This window comes from Argentina silus, assembly GCF_951799395.1.
Source record: "Argentina silus genome assembly, chromosome: 11".
Classification (NCBI taxonomy): Eukaryota; Metazoa; Chordata; class Actinopteri; order Argentiniformes; family Argentinidae; genus Argentina; species Argentina silus.
The window spans coordinates 20,251,605-20,271,604 of record NC_139665.1 but is presented as its reverse complement, the minus strand read 5'-3'; the positions used below and the strand labels follow the sequence as shown (position 1 = coordinate 20,271,604).

Genomic DNA, 20,000 nt, shown 5'->3' with positions numbered 1-20,000 from the left:
AGCCACATCTGCACATTCTAATGAACGAAGTATATGCCTTTTGATGCGTTGGAAAATAAGGAATTGGTTTACATTCCAGTACAAACTACACTGCAAACTACATGAAAAATAAGCCCCAGAAAACAAACTGTAGGTCTCCACCATTGATCCAGTGTAGAAAATGAATGGGATGTTCTCTCCTCCATTTCCTTCATGCCTTCCCTCCTCCTCCACCTCTCTCCCTCCCGTCCTCCATCCCCTGTTCCTCCTGGTAAGCTCTGCTCCAGCTGGCAGACATGCTACTGATTAATGTGTTAATAATCACCACAGAGAGAAAGGTGATTAATACCACTCACTTAACACGGTTATTACTGAGAGTATCCACATGTGTATGTGTATGTGTGTGTGTGTTTGTGTCGATGTGTGTTTGTGTGTATGTGTGTCAGGGAAATGATTAATGGAGTCCCTGTCGAAGGACTCTTGGGTAATTGTTAAATGAAGGCATGTTTATTTCCTGGCCTGTCTTTGTATCGTCAGCTATGAGGACGTGGATGAGTGGAGAACAGAGAGTTGTATGAAGGGTATGTGATGTGTTTTATAATTACCGTATCACGGAAATACCGCAGGCAGATAATTGACTTTGGTTGGATGTATGAAGACAAATGATCCCATGGGATGAGTTCCTTATACTGTACATATCACTAAAATCATATTTGAAGCATGTACACCCCAGCTGTCCTCTTGAAAGACGCAAACTGTGCATGTATATTGGAGTTTTGAGCCATAGTGATGGCAGATCCCCTGGGCTGTGGAGATGTACTTCACCAGAGTAGGTGACCGCCCATTCTCTTAATGGCTTTGGCTATTAAGGCGTTTTTAATTTAAGCAGTGAGATATTGATGGAACGAGGAGGAACAAGGCTAGCCATGTCTACAACAATGTATTCTGTATTCAGGTATCCATTTTGCTCTTCATCTTGAAAAATGTAATGGAATTCTAGTAGTTTTATATTAAAAAAGTACACAAACACATACATGTACGTGTTTACACACACACACACACACACACACACACACACACACACACACACACACACACACACACACACACACACACACACACACAGACACAGACACACACACACACACACACACACACACACACACACACACAGACAGATAACCTACTGCTGAAAAATTAGGCTCATTATGCGTCTTAAAAAAGCACAGTGTAAAAATAGGCTAGAGGATGCAATTTGTGTGCAAGCTCGATTTACTTCCTCCCATGCATTATGTATTTCAGATCCTGCTGCTTGTTTAAAACCATATCGATTTTACACAGGCAATATATCAAAAACTGCTTTTCTCAGTTTTGTACACAAATTGTCCTCTTTCCTGTAGGTAAATGTAGCATTTTTACACACTATGAATATCCAATACAGGTACATGGGGTTATCATTCATTCTCTATTCTTCCTACAGTTTTTGGTATTTTTTTGTTGATTTTTACTTTGCATTTTTACTGTGCTATGACTATATTCTAGATACATTAGTAGCACACCTGTGTGGTAGTATTGTATATCCAGAATACCTACCTTTCCCTGAAAGCAATTTCATTTGATTAGACTTTTTGGACAAACGCACCCTTACTGTTAATCATACAGATTGAAATAGCAATGACTCTTCCGGATGTGAGATATGTACAATGGCACTTCGAAAACGTGTCTCTCGTCTTAAAGCAGGTGGCGAAGGCCAGGGATGACACATTTACGAGCATAAACACTGTTTACAATGGTAAATCATGTTTACTAACCTCTTATCAACATTAACACTTTTAATGTTAGGCGGTGCCCAGAGTTTACCCCAGCTTTCTTCTACCACATCCCTGATATGTCACCTGACACCTGTACACAATTTGTACCGTACATCACAAGGTCTCCTGGGGTGAAAGATGAAGGGTCACTGCTGACTCAGGCAGACCCATGTGGAGACAGAAAGGTTTTTTAATTGGACCCTGGTTTATGGTGAATCACTCATGGTCATGTATGATATATAGGGCGGGAGTTTATTCTCTTACTCTCTCAATAAAGTATCTATCACACAATCTCACTCACACATGTGCACACACACACACACACACACACACACACACACACACACACACACACGGCTCATCACATCTCAGTGTTCTGCCACTCCTCCCTTTGATTGATTACTTTAATATTTACCTTTGTTCTCCTTTGCTCTGTGCAATAAAAAAAAAAAGAAATACATGAAATAGATTAATGCAGGGAAAGCTGAATAGAGTATATAACCATAAACCATATATGACTGAATGTTATGTGTCCCCAAATGATTTCCTGTGGAAGGGTAATAAAGCCTAATGGAAGAAGATATCAGCGTATGTCCTCTAGAGTGTCTAGAATATTCCAGCACAGAACGGGTCCACTTCCACGATGTCTACTTAAGGATATTGGCTCTTGGAGATGAGTGTAATGTGTGAGGAGGTAGGAGACTGCTATCCATTTGTTTACTTTATGCAATATTTGTTAGAGTGATCGTTTAGAAGACATTATACTTCAGACACCACTATCCACAGCTAGACTAATTGGAGTCAACTGTTTGAGCAGCACGAATAATTGGAGGACGTATGTGTGTGTGTGTGTGTGTGTGTGTGTTGCTTGCTTTCTTTCTTTAACCCCTGACTATTAGAAGTCTTAATATCACCCATGACAATTTCAAGCATCTGTGTGGGTGTGGGTGTGTGTGTGTGTGTGTGTGTGTGTGTGTGTGTGTGTGTGTGTGTGTGTGTGTGTGTGTGTATGTGTGGGTGTGTGTGTGTGTGTGTGTGTGTGTGTGTGTGTGTGTGTGTGTGTGTGTGTGTGTGGGTGTGTGTGTGTGTGTGTGTGTGTGTGTGTGTGTGTGTGTGTATGTGTGTGTGTGTGTGTGTGTGTGTGAATACGTACATGTATGTGTTTGTGTACTTTTTTATATATAAAACTACTAGAATTACATTACATTTTTCAAGATGAAAAAAAACGTGTGTGGTGTGTGGGTGGGTGTGTGTGTGTGGGTGTGTTTGTCAGAGAGAAAGAGAGAATCGCCACAGAGCACAGATAGATCCAGAGAGTATGGTGCCTTGTGTGTGAATAAGATAACGTCTGAGAAGAGGGGAAGAGAGCGAGAGAACAAGGGAGCGAGAGAGCAAGAGAAACAGAGAGATCAAAGGGAGAGATGGAGAAAAATAGGCAATGCAGATGTCTTTAGAGAACCATGGTTCCAAGAACACCAGACAAACGGCCGACCGACATGGAAATAGAAACGAGGGCGTCTTTCTTTCATTTTTTTTGTCCTTCGTTTCTTCCTTCGCTCCTTTGAATAGATACACAATGGAGGAGCTTTGTCTGGAGTCTCTGGTTAATGAACAGACAACACAGACAAGTAGCTCTTTAGAAAAAAAAAGAAGAGGGGAAAGAGAGAGAGGGATGGAGAGAGTGATGGAGGGAGAGGCAGAGAAAGAAGAGAAGTGATGGGTACGTTCTGGCAGCGCTTGATAAGCTGACTCACTCTCTACGTGCTCAGAAAGCTGTACATCCCTCTCTCCCTCCGTCTCTCCCTCCATCAAACCTCTCATCTACCTCCCTTTCTCTCTCTCTCACCGTCTCTCATCAAGCCTACATTTGTTTTCGCCCCCTCACTGGGAAAACTGGGAGATGATGCATGGGAGATAGAAAGGTAGAATATGAGAGAGAGAGAGAGAAAGAGGGAGAGGCAGGGAGTGTGAGAGAGGGAAAGATATAGAGAGTTAAAGAGAGAGAGAGAGAGAGAGAGAGAGAGAGAGAGAGAGAGAGAGGTGGCAAATGGACAGAAAAACACAAATGAGATGAAGGGAGGGTGACAGAGACACCAGATGTCCGTCTGCTGGTCGTCCACCGCTCTCGTTCCGAGCATGTGATAGGCCTATTAGTGCATACAGCAGACAGCCAACCGTCTGTCCTGACACCCTGGAGCCAGTGTGTCCATCCAATCCACGTCAATAGAGTGTCATAACTCCCCTTGACAACTCACCCCACCGCAAGGTTGGTGTATGTGTTCGCTTTCCAGCGTTTGCAAGCATGACTCCGAACACTCTGTGAAGAAAGAATTTGTAGATCTGTTGTAATGCAACACGCACGCACGCACACACACACACACACACACACACACACACACACACACACACACACACACACACACACCCACACACACACCATGCACCCACGCACACACACACACACACACACACACACACACACACACACACACACACACACACACACACACACACACACACACACACACACATACACACACACACACACACACACACACACACACACACACACACACACACACATACACACACACACAATGACGAGAAAAGTTGAACAGCTGAAAACTTTGAATCCACATTAAACCATTATGGCATGCAAGGACCCACATTGTGTAGAGCTCCACACAGACACACTGACTGTTGAGTTTGACATGAGTCATCACTACGTTTGTATGCCCACTCAGAGTCTGGAACAGATTGAATTTCACCATTTGCATGCAGCCCAGTCGTCACAGTACATGATCAATGCCTTAAAGTAACATTTGGATCGGTCATTTGTCTTTCTGTCAAGTGTTTTGTTGATTTATCATGTTCCTATAGGTGTGCGTCACAGCTCTTGGTTTAAAATATACCCACTGACCTTCTCAAATGCTATTTTTCCCAGAGGGTCTCAATGAATGCTGTACATTTGCTTAGTGGAGAGTGGAGTGGCCATTATGTATGTGGGATGGCCATTTGGGGGGAAACATTACCTCACAACGGTGATGAATGATATGGAATGCATCAACTTCCAACCAGTTAAACTCTGAGGAGTTACCTTTTTTTGTTCAGTGACTTTTTTCATTCAGTCACTAAAATGGGAACCATTTTTTTGGCAGTTTGTGAACCATGGTTTTAAATGAATGTGTCTGTTCATCTAAGTTGGTGACTTACAGAGAGAGAATAAATACCAGTTATTATGTTTGTTTACTCGATGGAATGGACACATGGAACACAGCGAATGTTCTCTTTAAGTCACTTTGAGTGTTTGGCCGGCGCACATTAGGTGCAAGTCCACGCGCAGGCGTAGCCGCAATTTGCGTCGGCGGTAACCGGTGAAATTAACGCTCAAGTGCTGTCTGGTCTGCACTCAGGTGGGTGCAGTAGCGGTAATAGAGGTGTGTTCATGACAACGCGCAGGTGAAGTGCCATCAGTTGCGCTGAAATATGCTGGGCTTAAAAATAGCACCGATATTTCAGACACAACCCCTAGGGCCACCACCCGCGTTTTTGCTAAGACTGGGTTTTGCACTGTTAAAATACAGCCTTTAGTATCATTTTTCAAGTTGATTACTGTATGCTGTTTTATCTTTGTTTTGAGTTGTTGTTTTTGTTGCACTGTTGCTGCAATATTCATTAGCACTTGGAGGCTTTTACAGTTTCTCTATTCATTGACTTCAATATGTGTGTTGCATGATACACTCTTCATTCTGACATTCTGTACTCCGTTGCTGTCAGATGAATGATTTAAATTGATCAAGGTCTAGTGTTTAATCATCAAAGAGACTAAATGATGAACCAACCTCCCCCAATCTTGTGTTTGGAATTCAATGCGGTCTTTTATAACTTCTGATGCACACTTGACTACAGCTGAGGTGCAGGAGATGGAAAGTAACAATGTCACTGAAGGTCTCAATCAGGATCAATGCAAAATTTTAATTTATTGGGCTAAGCTTTCAGTCGCAAAGACCTTCATATGCTCTGATGAAGGTCTTGTGACCGTCGCTTAGCCCAATAAATCAACATTTTGCATTGATCCTGAGTGTGCCAAGAGAGCCTTTTATCAATTGACAAACAGTCAATGCCTTGGAAGTCGGCGAATACATCACAAACAATATTAGACAGGGGACAAAAACTAGCAAATGAATAAAACAAGGAAGATGAAAAGATTGATTTAAGATTTAAAATAGTTATACATGGCCATGATACATTGGTAATGATCAAGGAATGAGATCATATGATGAAAAACATTCCATCAAGAGCGCTGTTCTGGTCCAAACAAAGCCCTTTTTAAAATCTGGTGTTGAGGTCGAGCACTGGCCTTTAAGTCCTTCTTTGTTTTTAACGTTTTCTTCGTTCACATGGATATGTATATACGCATTTGCTGTTATTAGAAAATGTAGCATATGTATTTTTTTCTGATTTTCAGTGTTAGGCCAAAGAGTGCAACTACAAGCTTCACCTTTAAGCATGCATATTTTCTGCTCTTTTTTTGGTTTCAGCTGTAATTAATTACCGTTACAAATGATGTGATTTGTCAAGGCTTCATAAAATATGTCTCACCTTGAGAGTCCTTTGTTCGCACAAAAGGGACATAAAAGCCATAAAAAAACTCAAGATTATGAATAGCCAGAGGTTCAACGGACAAATCCCTCGACGTAAGACAGATACTGTAATTGTGTGAAATGATACATATGCTAATTACACATGATAACAATGACAATTACACATGTAAATAGCGGTATCTGTTGGAACAGGAACTAATGTGATGGTGTTGTGAGGCAGTCCCCTTGAGCTTGAGCATTTTAGGAGATAGTGATGGTAAGCTGTATACACACACACACACACACACACACACACACACACACACACACACACAGACACACACACACACACACACACACACACACACACACACACACACACACACACACACACACACACACACACACACACACACCTCCCCCTCATCCCATCATCTTAATGTAGGTTTGTCAGGGTGGTGTCAGGGGAATACACACACACACACACACACACACACACACACACACACACACACACACACACACATACACACACACACACATCATAAATAAACATGTCTTTATGAGAGGAGGTCATCCTCGGATCCCCTACCTGCCCTTCACCTCCCTCTCCTGCCTCTTCCCTTCACTCATCAACAACTGCATTTACACCTGACAGTGTAATGGTCAATCTTTCCACCTCGTCCCCTCACCTACCCTTTCCTTTCTAAAAGAGAGATGATGCGTTTTTGTAATCGGCCGCAGGTTATTATTGAGTTTTGTTTAATAGTTGTCCTTTATGGATCCACAGAGGGAGCTCAATTACTGAGCTGCGTTCAGGAGTGACCTTGGAAACTCATTTGTTTTTTCTCCTGTTAACTACAAATCCAATACCATAGAGGATTACAGGAGGGCCTGATGGAGGAATAGGTGTGTCTGTTGGTGTAATGTGTTAGTGTACGCACTTGTTCTCTCAACGGGAGTTTGAACACTTATTATGTTCAGTATTTCACCTGCCCGTCCCTCTGAATGGAACGGCAAGGTGAGAGTGAGCGAGAGAGAGAGAGAGAGAGAGAGAGAGAGAGAACTGAAAGAGAGCGAGAGAGAGAAGTACATATTAACTATTTGCATTGAGTTTAACAGAATCTCTCTGTTCCATTGCTTTCTTCAAATGAGCAATGTGTCCTTTGTTTCTCGTGCACAGTGCAAACATTTATTAGTAAGTATTAAATGGGCCAGACCTGGTCCAAATGTGGATGAAAGTTGTATGATCAGCCTTGGATGAAAGTTGACATTTTGCTCATGGACCAGCTCTGGGATGTGATATCTGACCATGATATGTTCCTGTAGTTACTGGGAAATTGTTGGTTTAAATGTAGGGGGACAGTGCTGGGTGACAATTGGCAGTTTGCTTATTGTAAATGTCTCAAATAAGTTACTGTACTGAGTCACTTGGATAAGTTACTGTACTGAGTAACTTGGATTTGCTAAGAAAGGCCATAGCAATGTTAATTATGTGAAAGCTATTCCATGTCTCCCCTCTTGACTAGCCCTAACCCTTATATGAGGAATGTTGATCCACTGCTGGGAACAATATAGCAATATTTAGTCGTAGCCAATGACAAGACACATCTTAAGTGCTAGATATATCTTGCAATGGATAAACTGGTGATTCGGGTGTTCAAAGCACCTGTGAAATTGTCTTATGCACAATCCAGTCACATCTCAACTGAGCCAACAGCGTTTAGAGGTACACAAACCATTTGGGGAAATCTCTCATCTCATCTAGTTTAGAAGAGTTTGACTGTGAAACATTGATAGACTCATCAAAACCAGATGAGATGAGAAACATAAAGACCATCTGAAGAAATCTAGACACGTCTCATTTGGTTTTGATGAGCCTGTCAGTGTGGCCAGCAAAAAAACAAAACAAAACAAAAACTGACTGACAAGAACTGAGCCAATCAACTTGAGATGAGTCTAGATTTCATCAGACCGACCATCTGTGTCCCAGACTAAGGCGTTTACAAATTATTGGACTGCTACATCAAAATCCATACATATTGATTCCTAAACAAATTGGATAAGAATGCAAACTGGTGGCACATCAGCTTCCTCTGGCTTCCAAGCAGTTCCCCCAAACACATCCTCCATGTATAGGTGACACCCAATTAACACACCTCATGCACCTCCACTCATTAAGGCAGTATGTGAGCTCAGTGTAATTTGGTGGGAGTTCTTTGGCAGGATGCCGAAGGCCAGGCTGCTTATACATTTGTTTAGATTGCTGCGTTGCTGGTAAGCTGGGTAGCTAAGTGATCTTGTAATTAGTAATTTTCTCTTCACTGTTCAAGTCCTAAAGGTCTGTTTATCATTGTCTTAAATGTTCTTCTGTTAAATTGTAGTTAACCTGACTAGAATGTATTTTATGAATGTGTTTGCCCTAAGTTAAATAAATACCCAGGACAGCCTGGATTTGACCTGGGTCTGTATTTTGTGTGGCGAGTGTCTCTGTTGTGTTGCTATTGCCCTCCTAAGTGCTAAAATTGTTTGCCTTCCCTTAAATTCTAAGTTTGTGATATGTAATGTTATAATCAGATGCATCCTTATTTGGAAAGTAGTCTTTGGGCCTGGAGAAACGTATGCTGCATTCATGACATGTCGGAACTAGGAAACTCTGATATTTCCAACGTTGTAGAAAGATGATACCAGAGTTTCTCACATGGGGAGTATCAGAACCAACGAATAGGAAGCTCTGTACACAGTAATTGTGTTCATTTCATCTCTAAATGTTAAATAAGGTTCTGAGTTTCCAACTTGTCATGAATGCAGCATTATCCACCACTGCTAACATCAGCTAATTTCAGGCCCCACTAACAAAGATATGTGCTCAGGGCATTCAACCAAGTTTTAAACTCCACAACCAAATCTACTCAAATTGCATCAAATTACATACTTGGTTGGTCCGGAGAAGAAAAGTTGTGGTTGGGTCACATCCGGATGTCAGTAGAAAAGAAACGTGGGCCAGATCTTGGCCGTCATTTCTCTGCTGACTGGGTACTTGACCAACCAAACGTCAGACCTGGTTTAATCTGCTCAACTCCTTCTGCTCGACTGCATTTGCCCACTGAGCTTAAATCTAGGTGTTGGCTTTGGCAGCTGACGTGAGTCAGTTCACAAGCAATATCATTGAACCCTAGTTCACAGAACCGGCTACATGGAGTATAAACTCAAACCTTTATATGATAATCATATAAGATAATGAGTGTCAGGGGTAGCACATAGCCCACAGATTTGTCAACTTTTAAATGAAACACTTCCAAGATAGGACACATTGTTTGAAGTGGAAGTTCCATTGGAATTCCAGATCATACCCACTTTGATTTCAATGTACATATGCACCATATGTGACCTCATCTTTGGAACATGAAATGAAACAGAATAACAAATTAGACAATGTAGTTTGTATGTGTGGTATGGAAGTTTCTAGACTTCAGTCAACATCAGAGGAACATTTCATTTTGCTTTAGCTCTTCTTTGAAATGAAGAAATGATTGGAACAAGGTTCACTATATTTTTCAACCACATAGTGTGCCAGTGTCCACTCTTATCATATACTGTATGTAAGCAGTAGGGGAGGCTGATGGAGGTAGAAATCAGAGGACAGCCTCATTGTAATACATGGAATGGAATAATAAATGGTATTAAACATACGTCTGATACCATTCCATGCATTACAATGAGCCTATGAGACCTCCACCAGCCTGCCCTGGTAAGCAATACGCTTACAGTGATCTCAGGGTTTATATAAGGTTATCACACACGTCCACTGGGAGGAAATCACACTTGAAAACACGAGTGCAATTCAGGGAAGCGAGACATAAAGTCCATGAAGAAGAAAAAAAAGAGGGGGTAAGAGAGGGAACGAAAGATAAAGGCCATTGTTGCTCTTCCCAAAAGGACGTTTCTTTCAATCAGTGTCCATATTATATGGTCTGTGAGGGCAGAAAATGAGTTGTGGGAGGAAGAAGAAAGAAATCCCTCAGAAGATGTAACAAGGTTGTCTGATGGAGCCAACGGGGCTGGGATTAATAATGCATGGAGACTGAAAAGAGAACAGACATTTTGGCTCTTCTAGAGCCACAGCCTCAGTGGCTTTGCCAGGAGAGTATCGGCTCCTCATCTAGAGTATGGTTCTCCTCAAGATTTCGCTATAACTTTGCCTCCGTCATCTTGACTTGCTCATTGAGGGGCTATTAATCTCTGGCTTGCTGTTGAGAACATTGTTTTGTATTTTTTCTAAAGACATACACATAAACAGGTTGTATGAATGGAATTGTATTGAGGCTCTTGTGTCTACAGGGTTTGTCTTTTCATTCACCCAACAGCCATCAGAAGATAGCGCTCCATAGAATATCATCCTTGGTTCCACTTCTAGGGCACAAGGACTTGAATGCTTGAATCAATGCACTCTACTGTAGGAGTAAGTGTTTGTCTTTGTCACATGTGAAGGTCACAGCTCAGACCTTGGTCCCAGTCTCAGCCCTCTTATTCTGAAGCCCTGGACTCAAGGGTCATCAGCAGTGATTAGTTTTGCCACTGCTAGCAAGGAATCAAGTGCTTTCAGAGCAACCCCTCTGTGTGCTGTGTGCTGTGTGTGTTGGTGGGTGGGTGGGTGGGTGGGTGGGTAGGTGTGTGTGTGTATGTGTGTGTGTGTGTGTGTGTGTGTGTGTGTGTGTGTGTGTGTGTGTGTGTGTGTGTGTGCATGTGCATGTGCATGCTTGAGTGTAAAGCCATCTTACTGGGCTGGCCTGTGGTACAATTCACAGAGAATCATTAAAATGCTGAAAGTTTGGGCTCTAAAGTCACCCTGACCCCTGGTCTGCTGTAAGCAGCAGGGCCTGCATACTGAGCAGAGCTCTGATTGATCTGCCTAAGTAGCTGCAATTAACAGAGCTGCTCTGAGCCAGGACTGCCCCTCTACACACACACACACACACACACACACACACACACACACACACACACACACACACACACACACACACACACACACACACACACACACATTCCACCACCATCAAATGCAAGATCAAAACGAAGGCAGCTAGACATGAATCCATTGAACACTGACCCTAAAGTGTTTGATACATAACTGGGATAGGTCCCCTTTGACCCACAAACCCCACCCCTTAGTTATTATGCACAAAATCATTTAACATTATGCCCCTGAAATGCAAACTGTTGAAATGAAATGATGAAATGATGATAAAAGAGGAGAATAGAGGAACCACTCCTCTGTCAAAGGTCACTGTTTGAATTGTGTGAGGATAATGACCTTCGTTAAAGTCCTGAAAGTCATTAGCAATGTAATGAATCACTCTTATTTTTCAGCTCCTCCATTTTCTTTCTGCCCATAAATCTATGGCTGGTCTGGTCTGAGGCTCTATTTCTTTGTCAGGCTCTCATTATTGAACCGTTTACAAGTGGTGTGTCACTGGGCCTCAAACCTACACTAACTGGACCTACGGCTACAGTCACTTTTACATAAATCAATCACCTATGAGGAGATTTGCAATAAAGCTACGCTTGAATCTCAAGACCCTTGCCTCATCTACAGCACATACATAGGCATGGTATGAGTGCACCAAGACCACTAATAGAACAGTAAGTAGACACAATGATGAAATGCGCTGTGTTTAAAAATCTCTCTAGCTGCAAACATCCAATAGTTTCAGTCCCACAGCTGGCCCACTGTGTGCCCCCAGGCCCGTGCCCGTGCCCTTGCCCTCGTTCCACACTGTAATACCCAGCATATTTCTGGACAGCTATGGAAGTTCAGCTCAGAGGCGGTTTGGGACCAGCACAGGAACTGATTACCACCGCACTCCGGAGACTTGTCCTGAGACAACCTAATACAGAGTGAGAAAATTGAACAAAAAATGAAGTATTGAACTGGCCACACCGGCCTTTAAGAGCCCTCCGCCAATTCGTAGGGGACTCTTTTCTTTTAGCTATGACTTTCAGACCTCCTTTCCCACCGACACAAATGGCTACTCTTGAAAAGAAATGGAGGAAAGAGAGAGTGAGTGAGAGAACGGGTGACTTTGTGGTTGAAGGGATCTTTATAGCACTCCTTACTTCTCTGATTCCATATTTATGAGTTTTAAACGTTAATGATATATTCAGCATATCCCCCCTCCTCTTCCACAGAGCTTAACAGATCCATGCTCCATTCTCTGGGCTGATGGCTGAATGTTAATGGGAGATGATCCGGGCACAAATTGCCCTTTAACTCAAAGGGACATTTCATTTGTCCTATCATGAGGAGGGTGATAGGCGCGGTATAATGGGAAGAAGTGATACACCTTGTAGTGTGTGTGTGTGAGAATGTGTGTGTGTGTGTGTGTGTGTGTGTGTGTGTGTGTGTGTGTGTGTGTGTGTGTGTGTGTGTGTGTGTTTGTGTGTGTGTGTGTGTGTGTGTGTGTGTGTGTGTGTGTGTGTGTGTGTGTGTATGTGTGTGTGTAAGAGAGAGTGCTGCTCGCACAAGTGTGTGTGTGTGTGCGTGCATGTGTCTGTCTTGTATATGTCTTAGAAATGCATGATTAAAATTCACAATATAAGGTTTTGGACAGTAAGTCACTTATACACTTGTGTTCCATTTCCCACAGTCCATGTTTCCCTTTTCATGTCCACCACTCAGACAAGCCATTATATAAATGATTTCCTTTCAGACACCATTTTTAGTACAGTGTCCAAACAGGATGGGACCTCCATTGATTTTCCTCTCATCTCTCTCCCCATCAAGAGTGAAGCATCTGCCAGGTTGCCATTTGCGTCATTCACTACTGCAACAAAGATGTTTTGGAAAACATTATACAAGGGAGTGATAGAGAGATATAGACAAAAGGCCAAACAAATCCCAAGGGGTTATATAGTACCTTGGAACAGATTACATGGGTAATAGTTTTGTGTAGAAACAGACCAGAGAGCAGCGAAGCAATGTTTTACTTAGAGAACCTTGTAGGATAGTGAACCACCTACAGTAAAGCCTTTCAAATGTCCTTGGAACCCTCCAGAGAAACAAAAGAAAAACATTCAGCTTGAACCCAACTAACCCAACTGTATTGCCACAAGCAAAGCAACCTACAGTGGGTCCGTCCTGTGCCACCATTTTGGATCTGTTGTTCTGGAGAGGGCACATGCCATGCCGCTTCACACCCCGAGATCACTCTCTGAGGCAATAAAACATCGCCTGAGGCTCCCAGATTCACTTTATCTGTCCTGCGTTGGCCATCGTAAATCAAGGCTAATGTCAAATGACAAGGTGCCACATCTGCACACCACTCCCATTATTCCAGTCTACCCTCGGGGCGAAGGGAAAGGAGAAAAAAAATAATAATCCAATCAGATAAATAAATAAAGAATGTTTGCGTGTAAAAGAGGAGAAAACTAATTCCAGTAAAGGCAGACCTGGATGTGATTGATTCGGTGTGGGACATTAATCTTGTTCCTAGCTCTCTCTCCGTACCATCCGTTACAACACGAATGACGGATTTCAGCCACGCGTTTTAAGGGCTCGGAGTAAAGCCCTGGAACGCTCCATGAAGGAAAGCAGATCAGATAGACTTGATATTTGAACATGGAGTCGAGGCAGGTGACACCTGTTGTGTTTAAGATCATGTGTGGTGGAGGAGCAAGGTGCTTCATCTGACTGTCAAATGAAATGTGTTCAAGTGATGGGTCTCCTGTGACCCAAACATATCCATTAGACAGTCCATTTTACCTTCATTGGTTGTATACACCTCAGGCGGTGGAGTAACTCCATTTGGAAATATTCACTTTCCTGAATGATAATTTAGTGAAGAACATGTTTGCAGCTGTAACATTTCACTGTGTCTGCATGTGAGTGTGTGAGACAGGGACATTCCCTTGAAGGTCGTTGTTGGCGTTCTCACGTTAGCTCTGTATCGCCCTGGGATGGATGGAGCTGTTATGCTAAATGCCCCAAATGTGGTATAGAATGGCACTCTGTTGGCTTGGTGCATTCATCTTAGCATGGTGCTGTACTTGCTTGGGCCCTTGAATATCACACAGTATGATTGAGCTTTGACAGGCATCTTTGGTAACAGCACTGAAGCTAGGGGGACACCTTATTTACTATTTTTACAGCTACATACGGTATGTACACGCACACACACACACACACACACGCACATGCACACACACACACACGCACACACACACACACACACACACACACACACACACACACACACACACACACACACACACACACCTCCCTAGCTCCCCACCTTCTCCCACTCTCGTGGTGCTGACAGCCCGGATGAGGAGCTCTTTACCCTGGCTAGGAAATAGGGGTCAGGTGGGCTGGCAGCAGTTGTTAGAGGTATCCAGGCCACAGGTAATGCCATTGATTTGCAGATTTACAGATGGCCTGGCGCTGAAAGCAGCAGACGACAGACAAGACAGGTCTCACCGGTGACACATTTTCTCCCTTTTTCCGCCCTCCTACATTTTCTCTGTTGTCTTTTAGAGGAGCAGTTAAATGGATGATTTTTTTTAACCATATCTACTTATTCTACATATCAGCAGTGCTGTAGATCGATGAGTATTATCGATTTGGAACCTGTCTGTGCTGTCATTCATATGGAGGGCCTTCACCAGGTAGCATTTTCCTCATGAGCCACAATGTTACCGTGAGTACAAGGGGCTACAAGTTCAGTCTGTCCAAAAAGCACCCAGTTAGCCGTAAGAGTCATGTGTTCAGTCATTGTGGCTCATGAGGAAAATGCTGTCCGTTGAAGGTGCTCCATATGAATGACAGCACAGACAGGCTCCCAAATAGTACCCATCGATCGACAACACTGTTGGTAAGTAGAATATGTAGATATGGTTAAAAAATCCAGAACCATCCCTTTAAGATGAGCCAAATCACTGACATTTAGTGGCTTTCACAAATACCCCTTCATATCTCTCTCTCTCTCTCTCTCTCTCTCTCTCTCTCTCTCTCTCTCTCTCTCTCTCTCACTCTACCTCTACCCCTCTTTATCTGTCTATCCCTCCCGCTCTTTCCTAGCTGTCTGTTTTGGTTTCAGCTTAAGTGATTAGCTTTGCTACAGTAAGGCAGCATCCCCGCTGTGGGCAGGGCTCACTTTAAAACTGAAGGGCTTTGTCTTCATCAAAATAACAGCTAATTCTGCCCATCCACACAAGTGCAGACTTTGCTACATCCACAGTTTTAGTTTCACAGGGCAATCTGTACCAGCTAGATATCTCAGTCAGACTCCCTTACCGGCCGAATTTCTTAATTTTCGGGGGGAAAGATGAGAAAGCCTTGCCCGGTTGTGTTGCCTATGGTGGTGTCAGTGGTGCTGCATTCAAAATGGAAACCAGATATTATGAAGCTAAATGTGTTTCCTCCACACCCAGCCACCCCTTTCTTTTGTCTTAATGTTTTGGATTTTCACTTTTCTCTCCTTCCTCACCTTTTTTGTCCTTGTTGCCATTCCATTATTTTAATGACTGCCGGGTAGAGGACTCCCGTAGTGCCGCATTTGGGGAGGGGTGGTGTGTAGGAGGAGAGGTGGGGCGTACACAGTCAGAGAAAAGTAATTTACAGGTGGGAGATTGGTGTGTGTGTGTGTGTGTGTGTGTGTGTGCTTGAGAGTACTGAGAGGATGATGAAGTCTCCCCTATTAACTTTCGTTTTAACAGCTTCACAAAGTGTCTGCTAAGCAATGCTGCACATTAGCATACAGATCGGGAAAGAGTGTGTATGTGTGTCTGTGTGAGTGATCTATGGCTCATATTAGGTTTTGTCTAACCTGCAAAGGGACTGTTTATTCCCCGTGAATGTCATTGCATTTGCTGTGTTCATTTCGTTTCGGGTAGTTTGTCAAATCGTCTTAGTCCACCTACGCTTTTGCCCTAGACTGTTTCTGTTCCTAGACTGTTTCTGTTCCTAGACTGTTTCTGTTCCGTTGAATAGCTCAGAAGAAGTTTTTTTCTGGCTACTTTGGATGCCACAATCACACATTGTACTGTATGACCTATCTTTTCTGTCATTGTACTGTACAATTGGCCTGGTGAAACTCAGAGTGTTTCTCTGGTTTATATGTCTGCAGGTTCACAGGCCCTAACCTGCCCTCCCCCATCATCAGCAGTAAGAACTGGCTCAGACTCCACTTCACCTCCGATGGAAACCACAAGCTCAGAGGCTTCAGTGCTCAGTACCAAGGTAAGAGGCAGAGCGTACAGCTAGGATATGACGTGGCATAATACATCAATCTTTTCCTGTGTCTTCCTTTCTTTCATTCATCCACCCATTGATACATTATGGACGTTGTTGTCGGTATCATCATCATCCTCATCCTCATCATCCTCATCATCATCATCATCATCATCATCATCATCATCATCATCAGCAGCAGCACACACACACAAACACACACACACACACACACACACACACACACTCAAACATGAACACACACACACACACACACACACACGCTCAAACATGAGCACACACACACACACACACACACGCAAACACACACACACACACACACACACACACACACACACACACACACACACGCATACCTCAACACCCTTCCCCCCAGACTATTACAATCACACACGCACCTCTCGCCCACTATAGTCCCCAGTCTCATCACTCTCGGGGGGCCAAAGTTCACAGCTGAAAACGGATGAGCGGGGAAAAAGGATTAGACTGTCCCGTTTGCCAAAACAAACCCCAATCTCGGGAAATCTCACCTCTGCTCATCCGCTCACAGATCTGAATGAGAGATGGAGAGAGAGGGAGAGAGAGAGAGAGAGAGAGAGAGAGAGAGAGAGAGAGAGAGAGAGACAAAGAGAGACAGAGAGATGGGAGCGAGGCAGAGGAAGATAGGATTACAGGTCTTGTGTTAGATAAATAAATAAATAATACATTTAGGAGATCAGGGAGAAGAGAGAGGAGGACTAAGACTTTAATTAGATTAACCATTGACTCCTTCCAGCCCCCTCCCCACCTCACCCGTAATCCGCTCATTTATAATGAGAAGTGACTCTTGATATAACAAACATCTTTGCCTCTCCACTCATTTCACTTTCTCTCTCTTGCTCTTCCTGTCATTCCTCCTCCAGCGGTATGCAATGCGTTCCCAAGCTTGATATCCTCAATAACCTTCAGCAACTGAACAAAACATTCACATGAGAGAATGTGACAGTTTTACTGTGTACTCTCCCTCCGAGACGTTGCAATCATACTCATTAATACATCATGCATGAAGAAGAACTCTTTGTTGTGATTTTCAACTCAAAAACACAGTACATAATGAATGATGACTGCGGTGAAAGTACACAAAAGCCTTCTCTGCTGAAAAGCCCCAAACAAAACCCCATTGTTGACAGCAGACGAGGTAATTAGAAAGTAGCCAATAATAATGTTTGTGTGTCTCTATATCTGAGGTGCAGCAGATAATAATTTTGTTATGAAATACATTAGCATTTAAATGTGCCTCGTGTTTCGACGAGGGATGAGTCCATTTTCATGTGAATACATTGTACATTGTGAATACTACATTTGTCTCTGTAATTAGGAATGAACAAATTGGCTCATTACTACCTTTATGTGAACATAGATATTGTTCATAGTGTCCACCATCTCTTCCCTCCTGTGCGCCACCACTTCAATGTAGACTATCAAAGAGAAATAAATAGCACCTACTGTCACACACTCTATTCTCCTGCTAATAGGATGTTCAGAAGGTGAAGCAAACACAATATGTTTCATAGAATAATATAAACCATGAAGGTCCAGTCCTCTCCAGTGCCAGATCATTTCTGTGTTGTGTGATTCATTTTACTTCCAGTGTTTGAGGCACACAACGTCTCTGGGGTCATGTTGGCTATTTGTCTGTTTTATTAGTATCTAAGAGCCTGTAAGACCTTGAAGTTACAGACACAAAACAAAGAGAGGGAGGGAGTGTTTTGTGTGTCTTTGTGTACCTCTGTGTGTGTGTGTGTGTGTGTGTGTGTGTGTGTGTGCGTGTGCGTGTGTGTGTGCGTGTGCGTGTGCGTGTGCGTGTGCGTGTGCGTGTGTGTGTGTGTACATGTGTGTGTGTTATAATGACTGGCTTGTTTACAGATTGCAGTGCATCTTACATTGCATTTCCCTTACAGTGAAGAAGATGACAGAGCTCAAGTCCAGAGGTGTAAAGATGCTCCCCAGCAAAGACAACCACCACAAGATATCAGTGTGTAAGTGTCTCTGCTCTATACTGTATATCTCACCATCCACATCGTTTGTAACCCTGAAGATCTGTTTCAGTCAAAATGTACCCTATAGGCCCATCTCCACGTAGTATACGAAGGAAGGGTCCCATTGAGTCATGATAGACCCACGAGGAATGGCATTATGTCAGAATGATAATGAATGCTAATATTTGCTGCTGTCACATTGCCCTCATCCCAGTAGTAGAGACCCAAGGACACAAAGATGGCTGCCCCACAAAAGTAATTTTTTGTCATCAAACTTTTAAAAAAATAGGAATGCTTGCAAAATCTGTCCTTCAGACCCAAAGACACAAAGATGGCTGCCCCACAAAAGTAATTTTTTGTCATCAAACTTTTTAAAAAATAGGAATGCTTGCAAAACCTGTCCTTCAGAACCGATGACATTACACAACATGGTGTTCTGCAATGTTCAATGGAGACAATCAAGCCGTGAAGGCTTTTTAGCTTTTCTTCTTAATCTGTTTGTGTGCAAAGGCACACAAAAGGTTTCTCTCTCCTCTCCAGAAAGGGAAAGGGCGAAGTTAAAAATGGAGGGATAAATACGTGGAGGTCTGATTGTTGGTAAATATGCTGAGGGAGTAACGGAGGACAGAGGTAATTGCATCGGATGCCCTTTTCTCCGGGGCAGAGAGAGTCTCTCTCAGAGGCCACTGTTCATTATCCTCCATTCCACTTGGCTTTATTTACATTTCTATCACCTCCACATCAGCGGGAGAAAATGTCACCCGGCGCGCACGCACGCGCGCGCGAGAGAGAGAGAGAGAGAGAGAGAGAGACCTGCCTCCTGCCTGGGTTGACCCACTAGCCAGACAAGGTCCACCCCAAACATGATAATCCAACCTCAATACACTTTTCAATTTATTTTCCTCACCCACTCCTCCCTTTCTCCATTTGTCTCTTCCGCTCTTTCTCTACCTTCTCCCTACTATCCTGTTACCTAGACTGTATTATTCCTCTTCTTCTTTCCTCATTGTCCCTAGCCCCAGGCTTGCTATTTTTACATCTCTACATTTCTCCTCCTTCTTCCTTACCCCCCTCCTCCTCTTCCACATGTACAGTACACCTTATTCCCCCTGCTCTCCATCATTGTCCTAGTCCTCCACCTCTCCCTCCCTCTTTACAGCGACCTTCTACCACCTCTTCCCCCTTTGCGTCCTCCTCTCCTCTCTCTCTGTCTCGGTAAGCCTACTGTTCTTTCCCCTATTCCCCTGAACACGCTTGCCCTTCCCCTACCCTCATCCATATGCATGAGCTGCCTGCTGCTCTGGAGTGTGGGCCAATCAGCTTGTGTCACATTGACTTTAGCCCCACCTGTCAGACC

The 20,000-nt window shown here is 43.3% G+C and overlaps 1 protein-coding gene across 1 annotated transcript in view; it reads left to right on the top strand.

Annotated features, from left to right (window-relative positions):
* Window positions 1–20,000, top strand: part of csmd2 (CUB and Sushi multiple domains 2) — a gene marked incomplete at both ends in the record, with an annotated part of 212,746 nt that overhangs the window by 82,156 nt on the left and 110,590 nt on the right. The window contains 2 exons of the mRNA XM_083680039.1: window positions 16,501–16,613; window positions 18,566–18,643. Of these exons, the coding sequence (XP_083536165.1) occupies window positions 16,501–16,613; window positions 18,566–18,643 (191 nt within the window). The remainder of the gene's footprint in view (window positions 1–16,500; window positions 16,614–18,565; window positions 18,644–20,000) is intronic.